This window comes from Tupaia chinensis, unplaced genomic scaffold (assembly GCF_000334495.1).
Source record: "Tupaia chinensis unplaced genomic scaffold, TupChi_1.0 Scaffold000168_1, whole genome shotgun sequence".
NCBI lineage: Eukaryota > Metazoa > Chordata > Mammalia > Scandentia > Tupaiidae > Tupaia > Tupaia belangeri.
This window is the reverse complement of record NW_006159643.1, coordinates 1064283-1091720: the sequence shown is the minus strand read 5'-3', so window position 1 is coordinate 1091720 and position 27438 is coordinate 1064283. Positions and strand designations below refer to the sequence as shown.

The 27438-nt window shown below is 39.0% G+C and overlaps 1 protein-coding gene across 1 annotated transcript in view; it reads right to left on the bottom strand.

The window, feature by feature from the left end:
• Positions 1-27432, bottom strand: part of KCNMB4 (potassium calcium-activated channel subfamily M regulatory beta subunit 4) — a gene marked incomplete at its 5' end in the record, with an annotated part of 78103 nt that extends 50671 nt beyond the window's left edge. Inside the window, one exon of the mRNA XM_006146178.3 lies at positions 27115-27432. Within this exon, the coding sequence (XP_006146240.1) occupies positions 27115-27432 (318 nt within the window). The remainder of the gene's footprint in view (positions 1-27114) is intronic.
• Between the last annotated feature and the right edge of the window lie 6 nt (positions 27433-27438).

The following is a 27438-nucleotide window of genomic DNA, read 5'->3' as shown; positions in this document are numbered from 1 at the left end:
CTATCTTTGGGACTTCCTGGTTTTCTTTCTTCAGAGTTTGCTGAAGCTCTGTCCTCTGCATCCTCCTCTTGAAAAACCAGCGTGGTGTCTCTGTTAGCATGGACTGTAATGGGCCAAGGCAGTCTGTTGCAGGCCTTTCTTTTCCTGGTATATCTTCAGAGAAATGTACTAGAATCCTTTACTAGTTCCCTCCTGTCTCAGTTTGGCTTCAAGGTTGGTTTCTGGTGCCATGGATGTAGTTCCAGGTGAATAGACAGACACAATGTCTTTACTCACGAAAGAAAATAGCATTCCCTTGGAAAACGTCTCCCTTTAGTTCTGACCAATTTTTATGTTCATTTGCAAAGGCAGGAGTTTCCAATAGTATCATGATCATCCAAATAACCTTTACTAGATTCTGTGGGGTTTGCTGCCTGGACTTGAATGAAATCACGTTCTTTAAAAAGTCAGAAGAAAGGGGCCATTGCTGGATTCCCTCATGGCCAACCCTGGTTTGAGTCCTGGACTCAATGGCTTGAAAATCACACCAGGCACATGTGCATGCATGCCTAAGATCCCGGGAAGAGAATGGAAGAACAAAGATTGTGGTGTGACCATCTTCCCTGAGGGGTGATTTCTGACTGTCCCTGTCTCTGTTTCTCTCTGGCCAGTGCTCATGTCCTAAGGCTAAAACCTCTTAAAAAAAAAAAAAAAGTCAGAAGAAAAAGAATCATGTGACAAAAATGTACTTAATGCCTTTTAGTAAAAAAATTTTTTTTCACTTTTGCATTCATAAAAATAGTTGAAATTGAGTTAGCTATTCTGAGTATAATATATAAAAGCTTCTGAGAGTTTATTAAGAAAAGAAAGACACTATTATCACTTGACATGGAATATTTGATTACATACTTAATACTACCTGTTTTTCCATTATCTTATTTTAGGGTTTATCAAGATTTTTAATAGCATTCTTATTCAGCCTACCACAATGGATTTATACTTTAACAGAACATTTCTTGAGTAGGTTCTTTGTGATAAGTGTCTTAAGGATTGCATTTCAATCATGCAGAATTCACTCTCTTCCTTTACTGAGTCATTTGAAAAATGAATGCATAAAACACGTGATCCATTTAAATAAATATTGGGGACTGGGTTCTTTGTTAGGCATTACCTAAGAAACAGAAATGGAGAAACTTTTATTTCCCAGCTTTTTTCTTTTTCTTTTTTTTGGAGAGGTTTTTGCTATAGGGCACGTGCACTCGCCAGACAGACAGAGAGAGACAGAGAGATAGAAAGCACGAAATCCCCCCCCCAGCAGGATGGCCACGCCGCAATCCCTTCTCCTCCATTCTCCTCTCGGGATCTTGGGCACGCACGCACACGCGCCCGGCGTGAGTTTAAGCCACCGGGTCCGGGATGCGAACCGCGGTCGACTACGTGGGAGTCCAGCGACATAGCCATTACGCTAACTGCTGGTCCCCCAGCTTTTTTCTTAACTTCACTTGCATAGACAAGGCAGTGTTAAAAGACATAATACTAGAATGGGTTTAGCTCACTAAATAACTTCCAAATACATCTGGTTAGGAAATAATCTACACTGTTTTATCATCATTGTCATCATCATGGCTAACATGTAGTCAATAGGTATTACCTACTGAAACACAGGTTTAATTATATATATATATATATAATTTTTTTGAGTTTTTGCCTTAGGGTGAATGCATTCGCTAGACAGAGAGAAAAAGTGAAAAAGAAAGTGAGAAATCACCCTCCCCCAAGAGGGATGGCCACACCGTAATCCCCTTTCCTCTGTTCTCCTGGGATCTTGGGCATGAATGCGCACATGGCCAGTGTGAGTTTCAAGCCACTGGGTCCAGAACTTGAACCATAGTTAGCCATGTGGAAGTCCAGCAATGTAAATGCTATACCATCTGCTGGTCCCAGGTTTAATTATATTTTATACTATAATCCTCATTTTATGAAATCCTTGATAAATCTCTGTGTCAGGTATGATTTGTAACTTTAATGATTTTTTTTACAATATAAACATATAATCAGAAAAGGACTGTGGAATAAAACGTGTAACTGAACCATTTATAAACTTCACAATGTTTCAAATGTGTACACACACACACGCACACACAGAGTTCTTAGGAGTGTACATTAATTAAACAAACACATGAAACTACAGTCAGCTAAAACACTAAATTCTATGGCATATGGTTCTAGAATGTATGTCCATATCTAAAAATTAAATGAAAAACACAATGAAAAAAATCTTATGGAAGATTCTGAAGGTCAAATAAATGGCATAGAAAATGTGAAAAGTAAGGTTTGGGGACCAGCAGGTGGTGTGGTGGGTTAAGGTGCTGGACACTCCCACATGGCTAACCAGGGTTCAAGTCCTGAATCTGGTGGCTTGCTTTCTCACTTCCTCTCTCTCACTCTCACCCTCTGTCTCTCTCTGGTCAAATTAAAAAATAAGTGAGTGAATAAATAAAATAAATAATAAATAATTATTTTTTTTTAAAAAGTAAGGTTTGGAAAAGCTAAAATGAGCTCTTGAGCAGAAACATCATGTTTGTCAGTTTGTTCCAAAGACCTCTTGGATTACTTATCAAAAAGATCACCCTCCTGACAGTCTAATTCATTTAGACTAGGAATCTGTATTTTTAACAGCTCTCCTTCTGCCTTGTTGACAGATATTTATTTATTTATTGTCAGAGAGCATGCACACTCGCCAGAGAATGACAGATTTTTATAACAGATAAGTTCCACAACAAACCATTCTTAATTGCTGAGTACTAGACAGGATACAAAGATTAGATACTACTTGCTCTTTTTAAGAACATTTTAAAAAATAATATTTTAATTGACAGTATGTGTGCTTGCCAGAGAGAGGAGGGGGAGGATAAGCACCTCCCCAATGGGGTGTGGACATATCACAATCCCTTCTCATTCTTCTACCCTGTTAGGATTTGGGTGTGCATACACATGGGCCTGGGGGGTTTCCAAGCTGCTGGGGCTCTGATTCTAACCACTGCCAGCTATCGGGATCTGGCTGTATTAATTACTAGGTTTGGGAGCCAGTCCATTTTTTTGAATAGTCACCTCTTCTAAGAAAGTGTGTGCTTGCAAGGGTGGGATGGGGGAAGAGGGAAGGCTCCCACTGGTAGGGCATACTCAGGCAACACTCCCTTTTCTCCATTTTTTCACCCCTCAAGATTTGGGGCAAGCATGCACACCCAGCATGTTTTTCAAACTGCTGGAGCAGGATTTGAACCACAGTCAGAAACATGGGATCTGTCTTACAATACAAATACAAAGCTCTTAAGCACTGCACTATAAAGCTAGCCCACACTTCTCACTCTTTTTTCTCTCCCTCTCCATCTCCCCAGGAGCACGCAGTGTAGTAATAGTAGCATATTCACAAAATCCTTTGTGATTACAAAAGAAAACATGGATATTTGGGTCTTCAGAGTATGAGAAAAGGCTTCACAGAAGACATACATTTTTATGTGTGTCTTTAAGATTGGACTGCTCCCTAGCATAGTGATGAGCCACCATGGAGAGAAAACCAGATCCCACCCAGCCTGAAAAATGTGCGAGGCATGTGAAGTGACAGCCAGATTCCTGACAGGATAAAGAATTGGAGGAGAAAAAATTAAGGCATGGCCAGGTCTGAGTAGGGGGCTGCTTTCTCTCTCTCTTGCACCCATGTAGCCTCTGACATTTTTTGAAATGTTATTTGTGGGTGCGGCAGGTGGTATGGTGGTTAAAGCACTGGGGTAGATCAATGCATAAAAACCTTTTTGGGGGTGCTCATCTATCTCTCGCTCTCATGAAATAAATAGATTTCAAGAAAAAAAAAACTGAGTCATCTAATGTGCTTTAAGGATATGGAACATGGGAAATGGTATTGGAAACTGCCCCCCAAGAATCTGACCTACTACCAACTGAAGGATTGCTTCTTTCTCCTTAAATGCTCCTATGAAAAGTTCCTACCTCTAGCAGAATGTTTCTACTCCTCGCCAATGTGTCATTTTTTCAGTTAGAACTTATGATCATATATTGATACTACATGTGCACTTTTGTAATTTAGCAATATTCACTTAAATTCTTGATTAAGGCAGAGGGCCAACGTTGGTGGTACCAAAAGCCATAAATGTTCAGGATGATACTCCACCTTTCAAAGAAAATAGTTCACTTAGCTTTAGAGTTAGAAAATAAAAATACGCTGTCTTTGCCAACAATAGAGGTCAAATCTAAACAGAAATAGCAGATCAAAGCAAGATTTTAATCCAGAAGTTCAAAAGTTGTTATTTACAACAAGCATGATAGGACACATGAAAATGTGTTCAATGGCTCAGGACTGTAGTTCAAAATCTTACGGAGATGGCCAGTATGTTACTGCCATATAGAACACTAAACAAAATAAGACTTTTTTGTATGTGTGGTACAAGTGTGTGTGTGCATGCGTGCTTCTATAGACAGTGTCTTGTGATCCTCCTGCCACAGTCTCCAAGCTAGTTGGGAGTACAAGCACATGCGACCATGCCCAGTACTTTTAGAGTGGGCTTGGAATTGAACCCAGGCCTCCCATATATCCTCAGCCTGCTGATCATCAGCATCCAGTGTGCATTACCATGACTAGGTTGAAATGAAACACACTCCTAAACACTCAGGCGCACGATTCAGATGTGACTTCATTGATGGCACTGTTCATGTACCATAAGGTACACAAATTCAGTGTGTACAGTCTGGAATATATTCAATGAAATAGTACAACCCTCCTTTTTGCATGAAGGGAAACAATAAGCCCTGACCATGGTAAGCCTCCTAGAACCAGATGAGTAGAAGGCAGTAATGAAAAATATGTGCTCCCTATTTGTGGCAAAATGTATTTTCTAAAGATGACCACTCTCTCACAATGTGGTGCTGGCACTCTTCTATGGAAAGGTGGGGATCTGTCCTTTCCTAGAACATGACTGAGTCTGTGATCACAGCTGGAAAGATGCTCACTTTACTGAGCACAACCTTGGGCAGACCCTATGAATGTTTACTGCTACTGAATGATGACAGATACAGATCCACTCTTGTTTATGGAGGCTGGCTAACAAATAGTAAACTGTGCTTTAATTAAACTGATTAGAATGTGTTAAATCCTTAGAAACTGAACTCTGATCAATACGCAAAATCTAAAAATTGTATTTCCTGGGGCCAGTAGGTGGTGTACTGGGTAAGGCACTGGACTCCCACATAGCCAACTGTGATTTGAGTGTCAGATGTGGCAGCTTGTTTCTCATTCATTTTCTCTCTCTGACGAACACACATGTCCTATAGCAAATTTAAAAATATGGGAACCAGCAGTTAGCGTAATGGCTATGTCGCTGGACTCCCACGTAGTCGACTGCGGTTCGCGTCCTGGACCCGGTAGCTTAAAACTCACACCGGGCACGTGTGCATGCATGCCCAAGATCCCAAGAGGAGAATGGAGGAGAAGGGATTGCGGCGTGACCATCCCCGCGGGGGGTGATTTCTCACTTTCTGTCTCTATGTCTCTCTCTGTCTGTCTGGCGAGCGCATTCGCCCTATAGCGAAAACCTCTCCCAAAAATAATCATAATAATTAATAAATAAAATTAAATATTTTTTAAAAATTGTATTTCCCATGCAGACTTTCTCAGGAAGCTGAGGATATACTCCACCAAACCAAAGTAATAAACTAAGGAGGAAGAAGGCATGAGATTAAGAAAATAAGTTACCCAACATGGGAGAGATGCAGAGGCGTAGGTGCACCCAATTCAGTTTGGGTAACGGGTTGAAGGGGTCCAGAAAGGGTGTCCCAGGAAATTTATAAAAGAAAAAAATGTGAAACTAAATTATTGTCTTTTGTGAATAATCACATGGAAAATAGTATACCAAAGGGTTTTACAATTCTATGTGAACACCAGCCCCATATCCTCATGGTTAAAGGAAGCTGGATTCCACAATTCCAACCATAGTTTAAATCCTGTGGTTTTGAATCCTCTCCGCTGGGAAAATCTACTGGGCACATGTGAGTGTGTGTCCCAAATTCTGGCAGGAAGGTGAAATGGAGCAGAAGAGACTGCGGCTTGATCTCACCCCATCTGGGGGGGAGGTGCTTTCTCTCTGCCTTGCTCCCTGGCAAATTAAAAAGAAAAAATTCTACGGGAAAGTTTAGAAAAAAATAAGAGATGTGACTTCATTGGTGGCATTGTGTACCATAAAGATACAAATTCATGTATAGTATAGAAATATATTAAATGAAATACTATTTTCTATGTAGAAAAGAGAAAATTAAAAAGGAGTTTGATTATTAGCTCAAGGAAAAGTTACAGAAACAAACAGTACTTTACACAGTTAAAATAAGCACTTTGAGGCTGGCAGGTGGCATTATGTTTAAGGGCACTGACTCCCATATGGCTAACCACGGTTTGATTTCTGGACCTGGTAGGTTGCTTTCTCACTTTCTCTCTCTCTCTGTCCCTTTCTAGGCAAATTGGGATAAATAAGTAAATAAAGTTAAATAAATAATTCTTTGAAAAAAATAAGTTAAGCATTTAATATTCATTTAGCCAAAAATAGGACCATGTTTAAATAAGGAAGGAAGGGGTCATTCCCACAGCACAGTAGTTACACACAGTGCAGAGGAAGCCAGATCCCACCCGGCCAACCATGGTTAAATTCTAGCCCTGCTGACTTAAAAAAAAAGATTCCAGGGACATACGGATGTGTGCCCAGGACCCTGATAGGATGGAGAAATGGAAGAATGAAAGAGTTCTGGTAGGATCACGCCCCACTGGGAGTGCTTTATCTCTTCTCTTCTTTTTCTCTCATATGCACACATACTGGCCAAAAACAAGAATAAGAGAGGGAAGAAGAAGAGAAAAAAGCAAGGTGCAGTGGAATGGTGCAAGAAAGCTAAATTCTTGTATTCCATCACAGACAGTCAGCAGTATCTAAAATGTATGTATCAGGGAACCTACTGCTTACAAACACGAAGGTAAACACTAGGAAAAAAAACCCTAAAAATAGTTAACAGTTACCTCTGGGTGGCAAAAAGGGTTGGAGTCCTCTCCCTTGCATCCCCACCAAAGCTACTGTAATGTAATATTTTATTTTTCCATTATAACCATAGCAAACATTCTATTCTAGATGCTTTCAACACAGTAACTCCTTCAGTCCTCATAACCCAAGGAGAAAGGTACTTTATAATCCTCATTTAACAAATGAGGACATTGGGGTACAGAGAGGTTAAGCAACTTCTGAACTTGCACTGCTATTCTGACTAAAAGTTAGTGAAATAAAATATAATGTATAAATAGGGTAAAAATGCAAACAGTAGGAAAGGTTATAAGATGAAATGTCTCCCTCTGATTGATCTTCACCCCTGCACAGTCATGCTCAACAGTTAATTGTCCATTTCATTCTTGCAGGCATTTTCTTTGCTTTTTTGTTGTTGTTGAGAGAGAGATTTTTGCTATTGGGTATGTGCTCTTACCAGAGGCAGAGAGACAAGAAAGAGAGAAAGCACACCTCCAGGGTGGATAACCACACTACAAGCCCTTCCTTTCCATTCTCCTCTTGAGATTTTGGGCATGCACACACAGCCAGTGTGAGTTTTAAGCTGACAGGTCCAGAACTCGAACTGTGGCTGACTACGTGGGAGTGCAGAGATGTAACTGTTAGGCCATCTGGTCCTTTTCCAGGCATTTTCTACACACTACTTCAACATGGATGGAAGCATACTCTTCTGAGTCTTGCTCTTTCATTTGCCAAAATAGCTTAGCACTCTACTATTTCATATCTATCTCATTCCTTTTGAAACTTCGCTGTGTAGTGGTGACAAAATTTATTAATCAGTCCTCTAATGAAAATAAAGTTGTTTGCACCTTTTGCAGTTATAAAGGAGTGAAAACTTCCTTTTACAAGCATCTATGGACACGAGTGTAAGAACAGAAAGAATAAAAGTGCAATACATTTATAATTATGGTGCTCTAAAGACACCGTATTGACTGTACTTCCACCAGTAGTTTGTGAGAGCACCTTCCTCCATCTCTTTAAAAGAAAGGACTTCAATTAAGCTCTGGTAGATGGAATAGCAAACTTCCTGTTCTAATTTACATTTCCAAGTCATTTTTGTCTTCTGCAACCTGATTCTTCTTGATCTTTGTCCATTTTGGTCATTTTCTCGCTAATGTCTAAGAATCTACATAAGGAAATTAAATTTTTGTCACATGCCAAATTTTTCCTTCATTTTGTCTGTCTTGATTTGATTTATGTTACATTTGCTACAGAATAATGTGTAATTTCTATTACATCAGTCTGTAAAAAATGTACACACTCTGGCCCACTTCGGTGACAGACCCATTATCTGTAGGCATACTGTGATCTCTGACACGAGACCACCTCTATCATGCTATCTTTTTTTTTTTTTGAGAGGTTTTTGCTATAGTGTGCGTGCGCTCACCAGAAAGACAGAGACAGAGAGACAGAAAGTGAGAAATCAACCCCCAGGGGGGATGGCCATGCCGCAATCTCTTCTCCTCCATTCTCCTCTTGGGATCTTGGGCACGCACGCACATGTGCCCAGCATGAGTTTAAGTCACCAGGTCCGGGACTTGAACCAAGGTCGACTCCATGGGAGTCCAGCGACATAGCCATTGTGCTAACTGCTGGTCCCTATCATGGTATCTCATACTTACAAGACAAGGTGTGTGATTCTGACAGGAAGACTATTTTAGAAAATATGGATAAAGAAAACTAAAATTTAAAACTCCTGGGACTGCTATTATTGTTTCACTTAAGATTTTAAGTAAATATTCTTGAGACACTGTCCTATAATTTTCATTTGTATGTTTGTTATCATAGATTCTGTGTCATCAATGTAACCTTTTTTTTTTTTTTGAGAGGTTTTTGCTATAGGGTGGCTGTGTTCGCCAGAAAGAGAGAGAGACATAGAGACAGAAAGTGAGAAATCACCCCCAGGGGGAATGGACACGCCACAATCCCTTCTCCTCCATTCTCTTCTTGGGATCTTGGGCACACACATACACATGCTCAGTGGTGTGTATGTGTGTGCAACCATGGTTGGCTATATGGGAGTCCAGTGACATAGTCATCATGCCAACTGCTGGTCCCATAAATGTAATCTTAAAATTATAAAAAAGAATTAATAAATTTTCCTTATTTCTGTATTCTCTGGCATAGTTTAAAGTAGGATTATCTGTTTTCATAAAATTGAAGATATTATGTTTCAGTATTTGAGAACTTTCTTCATTTTCTCTATAGTAACTGACCTATTTTTGGGATCTACTAGATTGTTTTATCTAGAAATTTGTATTATTCTAGAGAATCACCATGTCATCCCTTGGTTTTAAGTTTATTAGCACAGAATGCATCAAAGTATCCACTTGAAATTATTTAAACTTTTCCTGTATTTGTGGTTATTTCCTTATTCTTGCTTTTGATTTTTTGTTTTTTGAGCTTATCTTTGGTAAGCTTGTTGAGGATTCATATATAAATTGATCTTTTTGAAAACAAAAATTCTTCACTCCTTAAAGATGCTTAGCATTTCAAGAAAATTTAGAAGCCCAGCAAAATTTTAATGCTGTAAATGTGTACTGTTAATTTTTGATCCAGCTGCTCCACAAAACCAAATAAATGTCAGAAGAAAACACTGAAAGGCAAGGTGTTCAACATTATCCAGAAGAGAACATTCAGTACATCACATGGGTATGACAGACAGAGCTGGATGAAAGGAAACTCAATGGATGGAGGAGGTAGATGCTACCCCAAAGCAAAGTGGTAAGCACCCACCACAGCAGTGTGGTGCCCTCAAAGACTGTACCAGAAAGTAAGCTCCAGCTCAGAGGCGGTTCTTTCACCAGTGACTGCATTCCTAACACATGGCAGGTACTCAGTAAGCATCTGCTGAATTAATGACACCATGGAGATTTTTAAATAATGTAACCATAATATTTTGTACAAGTAGACACATTCCACCAGCTATGGAGATCAAGAACAGAGAAAGTCAAAGACACTGAACGACCTGGAAGCGTACTGTCGGCTCAAAATTACTAAGTTTTCACAGAGTCTCTGAATTCTTTTCTTATGTGAAATACTCCAAGCTTGGGACCAGCAGTTAGCGTAATGATTATGTCACTGGACTCCCACATAGTTGACCATGGTTCAAGTCCTGGACCTGGGGGCTTAAAACGCACACCAGGCACATGTGCGTGTGTGCCCACAATCCCAAGAGGAGAACAGAGGAGAAGAGATAGTGGTGTAGCCATCTCCCCATGAGGAGTGATTTCTTGCTTTCTGTCTCTCTGGAGAGCACACAAGCCCTACAGGAAAAATCTCTTTGAAAAAAGGAAATTCTCCCTGCTTAACATCCTAGTAACCACAAAAGCAAACACTAAGATTTATTTGTTCTACAAGTGTTTGTGAGGAATACTTGCTAGGAACCTTATATGCTAGAAGGTGTGTGTGTATGTGGGGGGGGGGAAGGGGGAGGGCTTTAAAAGTTCATGGAAAGTATTATGAGAAAACTACGTACAGATTTCTAAAATTATTTGCACCAAAATAATCTTGTGCTTTCAATTTTTCCACAAACTTTTTGAGTTCTCCCTCATGTATCATCAATAATCCTCAGCTGGCAAAGAAACAGGATTGAGAGGTTGAGTGACTGGCCTACAGATATACACCTAACAAGAAGTACCTGGATTCTGACACACTTACCTTTGCCATTCTACCACACAGCTTCTCGGAACCTGCTACGTGCCCAGCTCTGTCCTAAACTATTACTGAAACCTTACACGATCCCCGAAATGGGGTTGTGCAAGGGGTCTTTTCAGTTCTTTACTGTGGCAACTCAAGTCGGAACAGGTGAGATAGACACAAAAGCACAGCACACTTTGGTTTTGTAAGTAGGCAGCTTCAAGACATTTATCTTCTCGGTTGTATTATTTAGTCTTTTCCTGTGTGCTTCTCAGAACATCTATTTCGTTTTTTATTTTTTAAAGCTTATTCATTTCTTCCATGAGTTAGAGAGAGTGCCCGCCCCCCAACAGAGTGTTGATGCCACAGTCCAACCCCCCTTCAGTCAAGCTTGATTTATGGGCATGCATGTGCTTGGGGTACTTAGGGAGATCTTGGACTTGACCAGGAATCTTCCCATGTGGGACTGTGTCACAGAGTTACATTTTACTGCTATTCCACAGGCCATCTCCCACAGATTTATTTTAAACTAACGTTTCCAGTTTTCTTCTTATTATAAAAATAAACTATCTTTATTGGATAAAATTTAGAAGTTACAGGTGGTCAAAAATAAAATGGCAGATGGCATAATGATTAAGTCACTGGACTCTCATGTAGTCGACCATGGTTCGAGTCCCAGACCCAGCTTAAAACCCATGCTGGGCGCATGTACATGCATGCCCAATCCCAAGAGGAGAATGGAGAAGAGACTGGGGTGTGGTCATCCACCTTGGGAGGTGATTTCTCACTTTCTGTCTCTCTGGCTCTCCAGCAAGTGTATATGTGCCCTACGGCAAAAACCTCCCTTAAAAAATAAAATAAGATACAATGATTGGTGTTTTTCCATCTTGACTTTTATCTTTATGTTCAGTGTATTTTTTATATAAAAAATTTGAAATTTACATGGAAGAAGTCAGATCTCACATCTTGTTGCATTTTTCAAATGACGGTGTATTACTGTTATTTGCCAAGGATTAATATATATCTGTAACTAAAAAGAAAAAATTAAAGCCACATATGATAAAAAGAGATACAAAAAAAGAGAAAGTGAGTGGTGTGTAGATGTGCATATAAACACAAGCATGTACAAGGGGACTTCACAAAGTTAATGGAAAAATGGAATTAAAGTACAAGTTTATTTTAGTGCAAAAATACTGGGAAATTCAAGCAGTTTTTCATAAAACACATTTTCCATAAACTTTGTGAAAAACACCCTCCCTTTTTTTCTTTTTTTTTTTGGAGATGTTTTTGCTATAGGGCGCATGCACTCGCCAGACAGACAGAGAGAGAGAGAGGGACAGAAAGCGAGAAATCACCCCCCAGAGGGGATGGTCAGGCCGCAATCCCTTCTCCTCCATTCTCCTCTCATGATCGTGGGCACGCACGCACAGGCGCCCGGCGTGAGTTTAAGCCGCTGGGTCTGGGACTCGAACTGCGGTGGACTACGTGAGAGTCCAGCAACATAGCCATTATGCTAACTGCTGGTCCCACCCTCCCTTTTTTTTAATGTGGAACCATACTATTTTGTAATCTACTTTTTAAATAATATACTATAAACATTTTGTCACAACAAAAATTTCTAAAATAAGTTTAATGTACATTTCACCATATAAATACATATCTGTTTAATAGTAAACATTTCTAATATACACTTAGAATCAACATACTATTATAACAGTACCCTATTATTGGACATTAGTTTCAGATGCTTTGCAATTTTATACAATACTGCAAATGATATATTTAAAGCTACATCTTTCAACAATTCTGTGATTTTTTTTTTCCTTGAGTATATTACCAGAGTAGTATTATTGGGTCAAAGACTATACCTACTGTACTGGGATGAACAGTGTCCCCCTTAAATTCACATCCACCTGGAACCTAAGAACATGGTCTAACTTGAAAACAGGGTGTTTGGGATGTAATTAATAGTAAAGATAGGTCATAGTGGATTAGGATAGGTGCTAAATCCAATGATTGGTCTTTACAAGAGGAAGAAAAGGGAACTAGAGACACATAGAGAGAGAAGACAGACCAGATAGTGAGAACCTGGGTCTTTAAAGACTTTCCAAATCAGTATGGTACAACCACACTGCCAATGGACTACCTGCAAGTTCACTCACATTCTCAATACTGGTTCTACTTTAAGTAACTGCTGTTAGATTCCTATTAAAAGTTCCCCTATCCAATATCCTAATTAATTTAATTATATCATTCTTACTTTTTCACTAATATAAACAGTTCTGCAATGTAAATCCTTACATATATTTTCTTGGACATGTGTTAAAGGTTTTATAGGGTAAACATATTGAAAAGTTGCTACATGGTCAGGTTTGCACAGCTTTGGTTATGCTGGGTAGGTATAATTATTTTCCTAATTACTAGTTGAATCAAGTTTGCATCAATGAGTGAGACTTACAGTTTTCTCCAGTTTTCACTAATACTGGAGAAATATTAAATTTTGCCAATCTAATGAGTGTCAAACGGTATCAATTATTGTTTCATTTGAATTTCCTTGACATTATTGGAATTGAGCACCTTTACACATTATCTGGCCATGTGCATTTCTTTCATAAATTGCCTGCACATATCTTTTGCGTATTTTCCCATTATGTGATCCATGTCATTTTCTTAATGGTTTGTAGACATTTTCAGATATATTGGATAATCCTTTTTTATTTGTTTTGCCAATATCGTCTATAATATTTTCACTGTCTGCAATTTTAGTCATGTAGAATTGTTATTTTAATGTGTTCAAATTTATCAATCATTTATTTTATGATTTATTCCTTTAGCTTCACTTTAAAACACTTAGGCTGGGCCAGAAGGTGGTGTGGTGGTTAAGGTGCTGGACTTCCACATGGCTGACCATGGTTTGAGTCTTGGACGCAGTGGCTTGAAAATCACGCTGGGCATGTATGCATGTCCAAAACCCCAAGAGGAGATGGAGCAGATGGGATGAGGCCATGGTCATCCCCTACCCGCCCCCACCCACCCCCAGTGTGTGATTTCTCACTTTCCCCCTCTCTGTCTCTCTCTGGCAAGTGCATGTGCCCTGGGACAAAAATCTAAATTTTAAAAAAATGTATTTCTTAGGCCTATATCATAAACATATGTCTTATGTCATCTCCCAAAAGTTTTACAATTTTCTTTTCACATTGGGGTTTTAATCCACTTGAAGTTTTTTTCTATAGGTGTGAAGTATATATCAGATTTTATTTATTTTATATAAATAAGAGCTAAGAGTTCAATTAGTTCTTACTCATAAACTCATCTTATTCCTGATGAATATTCCATATCTTTTATGTCTTTCAGTAAATTTTTCCCCAAAGTGTTGCATAGTTTGTTATATTACTCTGGGTGGTCTATAGTTCTGGTTGTTAACATAAGTGCTACTTTAAAAATGTTTCAAAATTATAGGATACACAACATAAAATATAGAGGAGTGCAAAAGTTAATAAGTTTGTTCACTGAATTATTACCAAATGAAGACAGCTGTGTAACCAACCACTCAGGCCAAGGAAGACTATTAACACACTCTAAATCCACTTGTTTTCCCCAAAGGCAAACATATTGATTTTAACATCACAGATTAATTTTCCCTGACTTTGAGCTTTACATAAAATAAAAACACAGAGAATACACTTTCTCTAGTCATAGTCCTAGCTGCATTCAAAACATTTTATATGTAAAATGGTTTTAAACAATTATTTAATTTTATTATTGCTTTTTAATTTTGCTATAGGGCATGTGTGCTCACCAGAGAGAGACAGACAAAGAGAGGTAAAATGAGAAAGCAAGCTGTCAGGTCCAGGACTTCAATGCAGTCAGCCCATGCAGGAGACCAGTGCCTTAACTACCAAGCCACCTGCTGACTCCTAAATGTAGTCTTTTTACGATTTGGTTAAAAATATTTCCAAATTTCTATTCTGACTACTTCTCTCTCTCTCTCTCTTTTTTTTTTTTTTTTGTTGTTGTTGTTGTTTTAGAGAGATATTTTTGCTATATGGCATGTGCACTTACTGGAGAGAGAGAGAGAACAAGAAATCATTCCCTACGGGGGGATGACCATGCCACAATGACTTCTCATTCATTCTCCTCTCAGGATTTTGGGCATGCACACACACACTCCCAGCATGAATTTGAAGCCTCCAGGTCTGAGATTTAAACCGCAGTTGGCCATGTGGGAGTCCAGTGATGTAACCATTATACCATCTGGCAGTTCTGCATTGTGACTTCTTATTTATTTTTTTAAAAGATATTTTTTGCCGTAGGGCACATGCTCTCAACAGAGAGAGCAAGAGAGAGAGAGAAAGCAAGAAATCACCCTCCAAGAGGGATGACCATACCATAATCTCTTCTCTATTCTCCTCTCGAGACTTCCAGGCACAAAACAGGTCCGGGACTTGAACCGCAGTTGACTACATGGAAGTCCAGCGATGTAACCATTACATCATCTGCTGGTCCCATGACTTCTTTTTCTTGACCTCTAAATTATTTAGGATTTTATAGTGTAATATTTATTATCCAAAGATATGTGGATTTTCTATTTATCTCTTCTGTTGTTAATTTCTACCTTAATTTCAGTAAGGATATATTCTTTATTATATATAATCTATGAATTTTTTTTCTTGCTTTATGGTCAGAATATAGTCAGTTTTGTAAATGTTACTTAATGCTACTACATGTAGTATTTTATGTATGTCAATTGAGTTAGTTAAACATATTACTCAAATTTAGTAGATTTTTATAGATGTTACTTTTATTTGGTTATTTTATGACATTAATTTTTTTGTGTGTGTTAGAAGTGAAATTTTTAAGTATACTCCAATACAGAATTGTTATATTCTGTTGAACTTACCCTTTTACAATTATGAAATCTTCCTTTTTACCTGTAATAAAAGATTTTGGGCCTCAACATCTATTGTGTTTTATATAATATAGGTACTCCAGATATTTTTCTTTTTTGGTTGATGTATGGTGTGTATTTGCCTATATTTTTATTTTCAACCTTCCTATAATCTTATATTTCATATAGTACTTTTGAAAGCAGTATTTTGTGGTTTGATTTTTTTCCCAGTCCAACAATCCATCTTTTAATTAGAAGAGTTAGTCCATTTATAGCTAATATAATAACATATTTTTAGGTTTAAATATAATTTTTTTAGTTGTTTTATATGCTGACATTGTTTCCTTTTGTTGCCACATTTCATACTGTTTGCTTTACATTATTTCATTTTCTTTATCTAGTAACTTGGTAGATAGATATTTTTACTGTACAAATTCTTTTTTTTCTTTTCTTTTTTTGGAGAGGGTTTTGCTATAGGGCACGTGTGCTCGCCAGACAGATGAAGAGAGACAGAGAGACAGAAAGTGAGAAATCACCCCTCGGGGGGATGGTCACGCCGCAATCCTTTCTCCTCCATTCTCCTCTTGGGATCTTGGACACGCATGCACACACAGTCAGCGTGAGTTTAAGCCACCGGGTCAGGGACTTGAACTGCAGTCGACTACATGGGAGTCCACTGACATAGCCATTACGCTAACTGCTGGTTTCTTACTGTCTAAATTCTTAAACTTCAGCACAGAACAACTAAATCAGACATTTGGGTGGAGTTTCAGATTTAATGGGCCTAGAATAGGACGTGGGAGTGCACATTTCTAACAAATTCACAGACAATGTTGATCTCGCTAGTTCACTGATCAAACTTTGAGAATCACTAGTTTGGAGGAAGAAAGATACTAGATATGAGGAGATCAGTAAAGAGATATTGTAAAGAGGCAAAAGATAATGACCTTCACTAAGACAGTGGCAGTGAAAGTCAAAACAGGATTAATTTTAGAGATTAATGGTATTACTAATAGAAACAAATGACTTTAGAACAGAAACAGGTTTGGGGGAAAATATTGATGAATTCTGTTACTATTCTTATCTTTGAAATAGAACAAAAAGTAATTATAATCAGAATGGAAAATTTATCTCACTTAACAGTATTATGGTCTGGTCTTCAGTTCTTTGGCTTAAATTTGTTCTGATAAGGACAATTATCTAAAATTATAAAAAATTATATATTTTATTAGTTTATTTGATACATTCAATCATTGTACATCAATTATCTAAAATTATAAAAAATTATGTATTTTATTATTTATTATTTTATACGTTCAATCATTGTACATCACTACAGCTTGTAAAATGAATTACTCAACATGAATATACTTCACGTCAGACCAGTTAAAGATATCATACACATCAACAGATAATTATCCATTTCTGTGTCCCATAAATATCTAACCTATTTTTATTCCTTGATTCCTTTCCTCATACTCTCCCTCTTCTCCCACCCTCTTCCCACACTGTCTGCAGAATCAGTAACCATTTTCCATGCTTCTATATCCTCTAATCGATCTTTCAGTTTCTGTCATAGAGTGCAGACAGTCAGTATATATTAAGTGGAGACATACAATGTCTCTTGTTCATAGCCTAGCTTGTTTCACTCAGCAGTAAACCTTCCATATTCATCCACTTTCTATCAAATGCCAGGGTCTTGTGTTTTTATGGTAGAGTAGTATTCCATAGAGTATATGTGACACACTATTCTAACCCATTCATCTGTTTGTGGACATTTGGGTTGGTTCCATGTCTTAGCAATTGTGAATAATGCCACAATAAACACAGATGTGAAGCACTTTTAGGACTGAATGTTCTCCAACCCTTTGGGTGGATACCTAGGAGTGGAATTCCTGGATCATATGGTAGTTCTATTTGTAGATCTCTGAGGAATCTCCAAATTGTTCTCCATAGTGGCTGGACTAAGTTGCATTCCCACCAACAGTGTAGGAGAGTTCTCTTTTCACCACAGCCTCACCAGCACTTATCATTTTTTTTATTTTTTAATTTTAGCCATTTTTACTGCAGTTAGGTGGTATCTCATTATGGTTAGATTTGCATCTCCCTTATGATGAAGGATGTTGAGCATTTTTCCATATGCTTTTGGCTGTTCGTATGTCTTCCTTAGAGAGTTGTTTACTTAGCTCATTTTCCCATTTTTCAATTTGGTTGATCATTTTCTTTTGGTAAGCTGCTTGAGTTCACTGTGTATTCAGGTTATCAGTCCTTTTTGTGAGGCATAGTTTACAAAAATATTCTCCCATTCCAAGGGTTGTTGATTTACACTAATTTCTATGTCGTTTGCTGTGCAGGAACTTAAAATGATATAATCTACTTGTCTATTTTTGGGATTATTTCCTGTGCTTTGTGGGTCGTATGTAAGAAGTCTTTGCCTACTCTGATGTCTCTCAGAGCTTCCCCAGTGTATTGCACAGTAGTTTTATAGTTTGAGGTCTTCGGTTTAGATAATTGATCCAGAGAAAAAAATGGATTAAACTTCTATTTTCTAGGATTTAATTTTCTCCAATGAAATCAATATATGCTTCTGTAATATAGATTAGAACCAGTAAACTGGACTTTGGATAAGGTTTCAAAGTCCCATTTGTCTGCTGTATCAATCAGATGAATGATAATGAAGAAACAAGTTTCAATATTTTCTCATGTGTACTTAACTTTTCAGAGACCTTCTACTGACCTAATCTGCTGGATTCTAACACTCGACAAAGCAAATACAGGGACCAGTAGATGGTGTAATTGTTGTGTCACGAGATTACCATGTAGTTGACCATGGTTAGAGTCCTGGACCCAGCAGCTTAAAACTCATGCCAGGCACGTTTGTGTACATGCCCGAATTTCCAATAGGAGAGAAAAGGAGAAAGAACTGTGGCATGGCCATCCCCCTTGAGGGGTGATTTTTTGCTTTCTGTCTCTCTGTCTCTCAGGTGAGTATACATACCCTAGAGCAACAACAACAACAAAAAAACTCTCCAAAAAAAAAAAAGAAAAAAAAGAAAGCAAATACATAAAATGAATGCATTTGAATTAGCATATTTATAAAAATGGTCACAAAATTATATAAACACAATGATTTGTAACTACAACACTGGTTGTTTAAAAAAATAAAGAATACTACTATGAAAGAAAAGTACACATTTTTACACATTGATTTATGTGTCCTAGAGAATATCTACGGCACAGCATGAGGAATGGTTAGAAACATATGCAATAATAAAAACCATTCTGTTCAGTATTTTACTGTGAGTAATTATGATAATTGTAATATAAATGTACCATTGATCTAGGAACTCAACTGAATATGAAATTAGACTAAAGACAGAAAAAAAGTAAGCCCAAGGGAAATGAAACTTGACATTCATAATGAGTGCTAAAAACATTTTAAATAAATATAACATGTTAATAATAAAAAGCTTTATGACTGTGAAGCAAGTTTGTGATAAACAATTTTCCAAACTGTAACTAAAATATATTGTCATATCATAAATGTCTTTTGATTTTTAGTTTTAGATTAATTTGATATATAATTTTGAGAAACCTTACAAATATAAACTAAGATCTTCATGAATGACATCCACAAAAGAAGGTTAGAGGCTGGTCATGACAAGTAATCTCTGACAGATAGATCCTAACATTCTGCAGACTGGATTGTTTTTAAAGTGACATAATAAAGGTAGACTATTAATACATTCTGATGAGATATGTAAATATGTCATTTTATTAGTTATATTCATAAACCTTTCTTGGCTTCTGCGTTTGTTTCTATTGCCGCTTATAACAACATAAATTTACTACAAATTATGACAATTCTGGAGGTGGAAGTCCCAATGGGACTCATTGAGCTAAAAGTAAGATGCCTGTTGGGCTGCATTACTTTCTGGACACCTTGAAGAGAAACCATTTTCTTGCCTTTTCCCACTTCTTCGGAAAAGGAGGCTGTGTGCATTGCATTCCTTGGCTCAAAGTTAGGAATGACTGGTTTATTTTTTTTCTCAAATTGTATTTTTCTGACCTCTTTTGCTTCTGTCTTTCATGTTTAAGGACCCTTTTGATCATTGTTGGCCTATCTGGATAATTCAAGATAACCTTCCTATTTTCTTTTTAATTTGCTATTGGGCTTGTGTAGAGAATAACCTCCTCCTCAGGGGAGATGACCATGCCATAATCATCTCTTTAAGGGCAGAGGCTCAACAACTCATCCTCATATGTATCTGTTAGGCACATGTAAAAGCAAGCCCTTGATTTTCATCCACACTCCTCCAGACCTATTCCTCCTCTAGTTTTTGTCATCTAATAGTAAACACATCTCCAATCTCCCTGCTCTACTTGCCACAAACTTTGGGTTCATCTCAAATCTGCTTTCCCTTGGTTCTCATACCGAATCCATCAGTAAATCTTACCGGTGCTACCCACCACCAATTTTTGCCTATCTCTGTTTCCAATCTTGCCTCTGTACCTCTCACTCTGTACAAATAAGCATGTGCATGCATACACACATACAACAAATTCTATTTTCATTCAGTAGCCAGACAGATTATTTGCATTTTTTGCACCAGCCAGTGGTGAAGTAGCTAATATGGCTGGATCCCACATGGCCAACTGTATGGTTCTGGTCCTGGAGCCAGTGACTTGGAAAACACATCAGGCGCATGAATGTGTGTGCTCCAAATCCTGAAAGTTGGAATAAAATGGAAGAGAGAGATTGTGGTATGACCATCTCCCATGGGGGGGGGGGAACTTTCTCACTTTCCCTCTCTCTCTCTCTGTATCTCTCTCTGGTGAGCATACTTGCTCTCTGATAAATTACAAATAAATACATAATAGAAATCTAAGCCCAATGTTAGATGGCTTACTGTCATGCATAGAATAAAATTTAAAGTTCTAGTCATCTTCTTTGGGACTTGAATATCATCCCCCACTGTCCATCACCTTGCTCACTGTGGTTGAACCTCCTTGTCATCACTATCCCTTACACAGACTTAGCAGCCACTTAATTCAGGGCCACACTTCTTTTCTCAGATTGTGGAATATTCTTTTTCCAAATAGCCACATGATTAATTTCTTTTTCATTTCTTTTTTTTTTTTCGGAAAGGTTTTTGCTATAAGGCCCTTGCACTCAACAGAAAATCAGTGGGCAGAAAGCAAGAAATCACTCCCCAGGGGAGAGGGCCATGCCACAATCCCTTCTCCTCCATTCTCCTCTTGGGATCCTGGGCATGCACGCACATGTGCCTAGCATGAGTTTAAACCACCGGGTCCAGGACTGGAACCACGGTCAACTACGTGGGAGTCTAGCAATGTAGCCATCACGCCATCTGCTGGTCCCTAACTTATTTTTTTTTTTTTATTAGTAAAGTTTTTTGTTATAGGGCATGTGCACTTGCTGGTGAAATTGAGAGAGAGACAGAGGGACAGAAAGCAAAAAAGCACCCCCCCGCCAACCTGCACCCAGGGAGGATGGCCACACCACAATCCCTTCTCCTCCTTTCTCCTCTTCGGATTTTGGGCATGCACTCACACGTGCCTGGTATGAGTTTTAAGCCACCTGATTCAGGACTCGAACTGTAGTCAACTACATGGGAGTCCAGCAATGTAACGATTACGCCATCTGCTGGTCCTGATTAATATACGTCCTTTTAGCCTCTGCTCATCCCCTCATGGACAAATGTCACTTCACCAGAACTGCCTTCTCTCACCACCCTACTCAAAAGAGCAGACCTTAGCTTCCACCACTCTCAGTACTCTGCCTGAATTCCCTTTACCCACCCATCGTTAGGGGAAATTACATCATAATTTCATTTCTTGTCTGCTACCCTCAACCAAAAGGAAAAGCCACTTTTCCACGAAGCCATAAAGATGGCAGAGAAGTCATCACAATTTGGCTTAACCTTTTATTGCAGCTCTGATGTGATGGACCTCCCCGGAGCACACAGTGTATCAAATTGAACACTGAAGGGGGAGTTCAGAAATTACTCCCAGCAGGCCACTCTACTGACACAGCACTGCGTTGGGGTGAGGTGCACTAGCGTACACATAAAGAATTACCAAGGAGGTGACTGTAAGCCATGATGTCCTGTGGTTCAGTGTATCCTGCTTCAGGGAATACACTTAAATCCTAAGGCCAGCCTCTGTGGCACAGCTGGAAGCACACTGGACTAGGGAACTGGACACTACATGCCAGCCATGGCTCAAGTACTCAGCCCCAGCAGCCGAGAAACACACCAGGCACCAATGTGTCCAGGATCCTGGGGGCTGAAGGAAGGGACTGCAGTGTGACCTAGCCCTTTGATAGGGTTACTTTTCTCTTTTCCTTTCTCATAGCCTTTATCATAAATTAAAATTTAAAAAAAAATTAAAAGCCTGAAGTCTTCTCCAGTCCCACCTATGTTATTCTTCACTTCAATGTATTTCTCTCACTTCTAGAATCTTGGTTTCTTAGAACTAGACATTTATCTTCTGTTTCTAGGATTTTATTGGTGGACAGAAAAAGCAAAACTAAACTTAAAGCAAAAATAAAATAGTTTCAGATTTAGGATTTTATTGGTGGACAGAAAAAGCAAAACAAAACTTAAAGCAAAAATAAAATAGTCTCTGATCACTCACTCACTCATCACATACAAGAGGGCAGCTTTAAAAATTCATCTTTCTTTGACATCCAATGCATATATTGATGCAAAAGAAAATACCTTGAATTTAGTAGATTTAGTTTATTTAAACTAATCATTTTTTTAAAGTTTTTTTTTTTTTTCTATAGGGCACATGCGTTCACCAGAAAGACAGAGACAGAGAGACAGAAAGCGAGAAATCACCCGCCAGGGGTTGGGGCGGGGTGGGGGGGGATGGCCATGCTGCAATTCCTTCTCCTCCATTCTCCTCTTGGGATCTTGAGCATGCGTGCATGCACACCCAGCATGAGTTTGGGTCTGGGACTTGATCTGTGGCCGACTACATGAAAGTCCAGCGACATAGCCATGACACTATCTGCCGGTCCCTAATAATTTTTAAAATATTACTTCCATACTAATTTTATTTTTCTAGACCAATTTTAAATGATTCTTATATTTTCTTTCAGAATTTTCTTGAGTCTCTCTTTAGACCAACTTCCTATATTCAGTAGCATAAATATCTTTTTATTTTTAACTGCCGAAGGGTGTACGCACTCACAGGGAAAGACAGAGAAAGGGAAAAAGGGAGAAAGCATACCAATGGTCATGCTGCAATCCCTATTCCCCCATTTCTCCATCATGCCAGGATTTTGAACACACATACATACACCTCTGATGTGTTTTTCAAGCTTCCAGGGCTGGAATTTGAATTGCAGTTGGCCATATGGGATTTGGTTCCCTTAAGCAAATAATTGCTTTTACATTAATATTCACATTGGATGGCAAAGAAAAGATTTTTTTTTTTTAAGAGAGATTTTTGCTATAGGGCACATGCAGTTGCTGGCAAGACAGACAGAGACAGAGAGATAGAAAGTAAGAAATCAACCCTGGGGGGATGGCCGCACCACAAACCTTTTCCTCCATCTTCCTCTCAGGATCTTGGGCACGTATGCACATGCACCCAGCATGAGTTTTAAGTCACGGGGTCCTGGACTTAAGCTATGACAGACTATGTGGGAGTCCAGTGACGCAACCATTATGCCATCTGCTGATTCCAAAAAGATGAATTTTCAAAACTGCCCTCTTCATGTGAGGTGAGAGAGTGAGTGCTCAGAGACTATATATTTTATTTTTGTTTTAATTTTTTGGGGTGGGGTTCCCTAAAAATAAAACCTACTAAGCTACAGGGCAGGCCCAGCATCAACAGCCTTTAACTTGAAAATACACATATTAATGACAGTGAGTCCTTTTTGGTTCTAGGTAGCTTTTCTTGCATTGTGAGTAAGTACATTTGCTAGACACTGGTTTTTCATGCTTATTCACACATTAAGATCACTTGCCAAATTAAAAAAAAAAAAATCAGTGCTCAGGTCCCACCCAAGACCAAATCAGGATCTCTGAGCATGGACCCAGGTATAAGAATTTCTTTTTAAGGGCCAAACAGTGGCACAGCAGTAAAATCTAATGTTCTAGAAAGCAATCCTACATGGGATGGCTCCTCGTTGAAGTCCTGAGACCTCCCTGAGTATTCTGGGCACACACTTGCCTATGACCTGGGGCTGGCTGAAGGATGGGGCTAGATCCCGGCATCAAGTAGAGATTCTCTCTCTCTCTCTCTTTCTCTGTCTATCTTGCTCACGGAAGAGAGGAATAAATAAACTTTGAAAAAAATTATTTCAAAGTTCTCCAGGTGATTGAGAACCAAAGCTCTTAACATAAACAATGCAACAGTGATGGGAACATTAGCAAGAGGAGGCTGACTCAAAATTTAGGTGTTGCTATGGTTAACTCAGTGCAGATTCTTTCCCTGTAGATAATTAGTTAACTTGAATACTACATTACATGACTGAATACAGTGATTGCTTTGGACAATAAGGACATGATTCAAAACATAATAAATTGAATAAGACTTTAAGATGTTTTTAAAAATTATCAGTCAAAAAAATCTAATTTATTCACAGTACCTTCCTTAGTAGTCTATAGGGTGGTGATATTCTTCCCCCTTCTTTGCCTTTTACTGTAATTAATTCAGGCAAACTCAGGATAGAGAAAAAAAAAAAGTCCTTATTCTAGTTTTCTAAAAAGAGGTTATTTTATTTTTTTAAGAGATATTTTTGCTATGGGATGTATGTGCTTGCTAGAGACAGAGAGACAGAAAGTGAGAATCACCCTGTAGGGGGCACAGCCACGCTATCATCCCTTCTCCTCTATTGTCCTCATGGGATTCTGGGCACGCAGGCACATGCACCCGGCATGAGTTTTAAGCCACCAGGTCTGGGACTGGAATCATGGTCGACCACGTGGGAGTCCAGCAACGATACCATTATGCCATCTGCTGGTACCCTCTAAGGAGGGATTTCTTAAATGCAGTGGGGCGTCGAAATGAGAAGGTCTAAGGTGGTTGGGTCTGGGGACACTACAAGGAATTTACACATTTTACAAAGAATGGGTGGGAAACCTAAGCCATTAATAAAGAGGTAAGGTCAGGCAAAGAAAAGATCTAGTTGACCAAGATGCAAAAGGGATGGCAATGGGTACTGTCTAATTGCAAGGACACTATGGAAACATTCTGCTGATATACTTGACCCTGGCATGATTATTTTGGTTAATCAAATTTTTTCCATCACCAATTGCTTACAAGAATTTCCATATTGAGCATTTACTAATTCAAACATAAAACTGTTAGAGGACAATTTTATGTTCTATAAATGCTACAACACAACCACAATCTGGATAAAAAGACATATATATCAATTTGGTTAAGAGAACCTTGATGGGATGTTGTTCATCACTTTCTGTAACATAAATGTATCTTTCACCAGTTCTGTCATTCCCGGAATACTTTCTAAAATGTTATTTTGTTCAGGTTTTTTCTTCAAAACAACTGTTGCCAAGATCTGAACTGGCACTGGAAAAGCACAGATATTTGCATCAGAGAACAAGAGAGACAGAGAAATCCTAGCATTACATAAAGCATTGTGATTGCTTCCAGGTGATTTGAAAATCAATGTCCTAATGCTTCCAATATACTTTCTCTGCCAGGTCCTTCAAAATTGCCTGGAAATTGTGAAGCAGTGTTTTTATAGCACATTCTAATTTACCAACGTCTTGATTAGATATAAGCCATCTACTGGTTTATGTATATGTAAATTTTAGTTAGTGTCTGAACCACTGTCTTAAAATAATTAGCAATGTCTCACCAACTATAACGAATCCTAAAGAATGAACTATTGTACCATATAATTTCTAAATCATTACTACTGCTTGGCATTTTTCTTAGATATTATTGGTTTAATCACGGGGAAAAGACAGGATGTTTCTTTTAATATTCCTGAGCATTAAGCAAATTGACGTGATTTGCCTTTGAGACATTGCTTCTTCAAGAACTTGTACAAGGACTCTAGATTTTATATTCTAAATTCTCATTCCTCTAATATTGTTTATGTATTTCTCTTCATATCTGCCCCCTCCCCCCCGCCTCCGGTAAATGGTAAATGATCAATCACTTGTCACCAGCAGCATTTTTTTTCAGAAGAGTCAAATTTTTAAAATAAAGTTTTTTAATTTCCCAAATTCAAGAATTTACTGTTTAGGAGACAAGCCCACATGTTTCATTGCAGAGTGATGATAAGCTTGTTTCAAATCATTAACACAGAATGGGGGGGATTAATATGTAGATATCTCATTACATTCAATATAAAGTTTTCCTATGTACACAAAATTCATTCCCTTCTGTACTATTTTCCTGCTTGATCTTCAAATACGGCCCTTGAACAAGGAAAAAAACGCCTGTAACTTTTTTAAGACACACATCTTTACTTTGATAGTTTAGCAACAAGGATAGTTGAAAAGACCAAGGGAATAATAAAAGAAAACCTTTCTTCCAGAACCAAGTGCACTACAAAGCTGAATTAGTTCACAGAGCGAGGACACTGCTTTTTATAAGTTTTTCTCTCCACTGGGAACCTTTTTTGAGTCTCCCTCCCTCTGCCCTCCACCCCTTGAGACCTAAACCAGGTTTTAACTTTTTTTTTCTTTTTTGGCTTGTGAGATCGAAAGAAGTTGGTTGCAAAGGAATATTCTGTACATTTCACTGAAGGTTTTCTATTTTCAGCAAGTTTTACTTTCTCCAGTCCACTCCCGAGTGCCCCTAGATACACAGGAAGTCAGTGGGTGACCCTTTTCTCAAAGTCTAGAGACCCTCGACCCTTTTGAGAATCAATTTCGTGAAAGCCTTCTGTAGTCCCTCAAAGTGGACCTATACAGAATATCGCATTTGATTACAGGTCGACCCTCAAAGCCTCATCTTGGACCCTAAGTTAAAAACGACTGTAAAGAGCTAAAAAGCAATGGACTCAAAACAACTTTGGACGAGCTAAAATACCCCTTCCATCTCCCAAGAAAAGTCATTCCATCGATTCTCAAAGTGGCCAGTGGGAGCCGGGACACTGATGGTGCATGGCAGTAGGTGGATTCCCGCTACCTACTGGCTTTAATCGGAGGAAAAGTTAACTTTTCTGGCTCCCTGAATTTCTCCAAAGCCCATCTTGTAGCCCTGGGGTTGAAAGAAGCGCTGACACCTGAGACCAAGCAAGACAGGGGTGTAAACAGAGCCTCTGGGCGCCACTGGTCTCACCCCACAAACCCACCTGAAGGATCCTATCCTGAGGCTCCCCAGTGTACTTGCTCTGGAACAACCTGGATGCCTGGTTTCCTAGGAACGCGAATGCGCTTCAAACCCACCCCGCCCCGGGTCCACCGACGCTGCCCCAAATCTCGAGAGCTCGGCAGGAGCGAGGTGCCGTTCTCCGGGAGCCCCAGGCGCGCGGGGCACCCTTACCTTGGGGTTAGTCAGGAGCTGGCGCTCGTCGCTGTGCAGCAGCGCCCTGGAGTTGGACTCGGAGTTGTTCACGTAGACCTGGACGCAGGGGTACTGCGAGGTGCCCCTGCAGTCGGCGCCACAGGTGAAGGTGCACTCGAACACCTTGCCGATCTGCTGCACCAACAGCACCGTGCAATTGGCCGCCGTGGCTTGCAGATCCTGCAGCGCGGGACTAAGCCAGCAGAAGCCGAAGATGAAGAGCGACACGACGCCCGAGATGATGAGAAACAAGCCGAGCCGGATGCTCTTGTCCTCGGCTTCCGCGTACTCGTAAGCCACCCG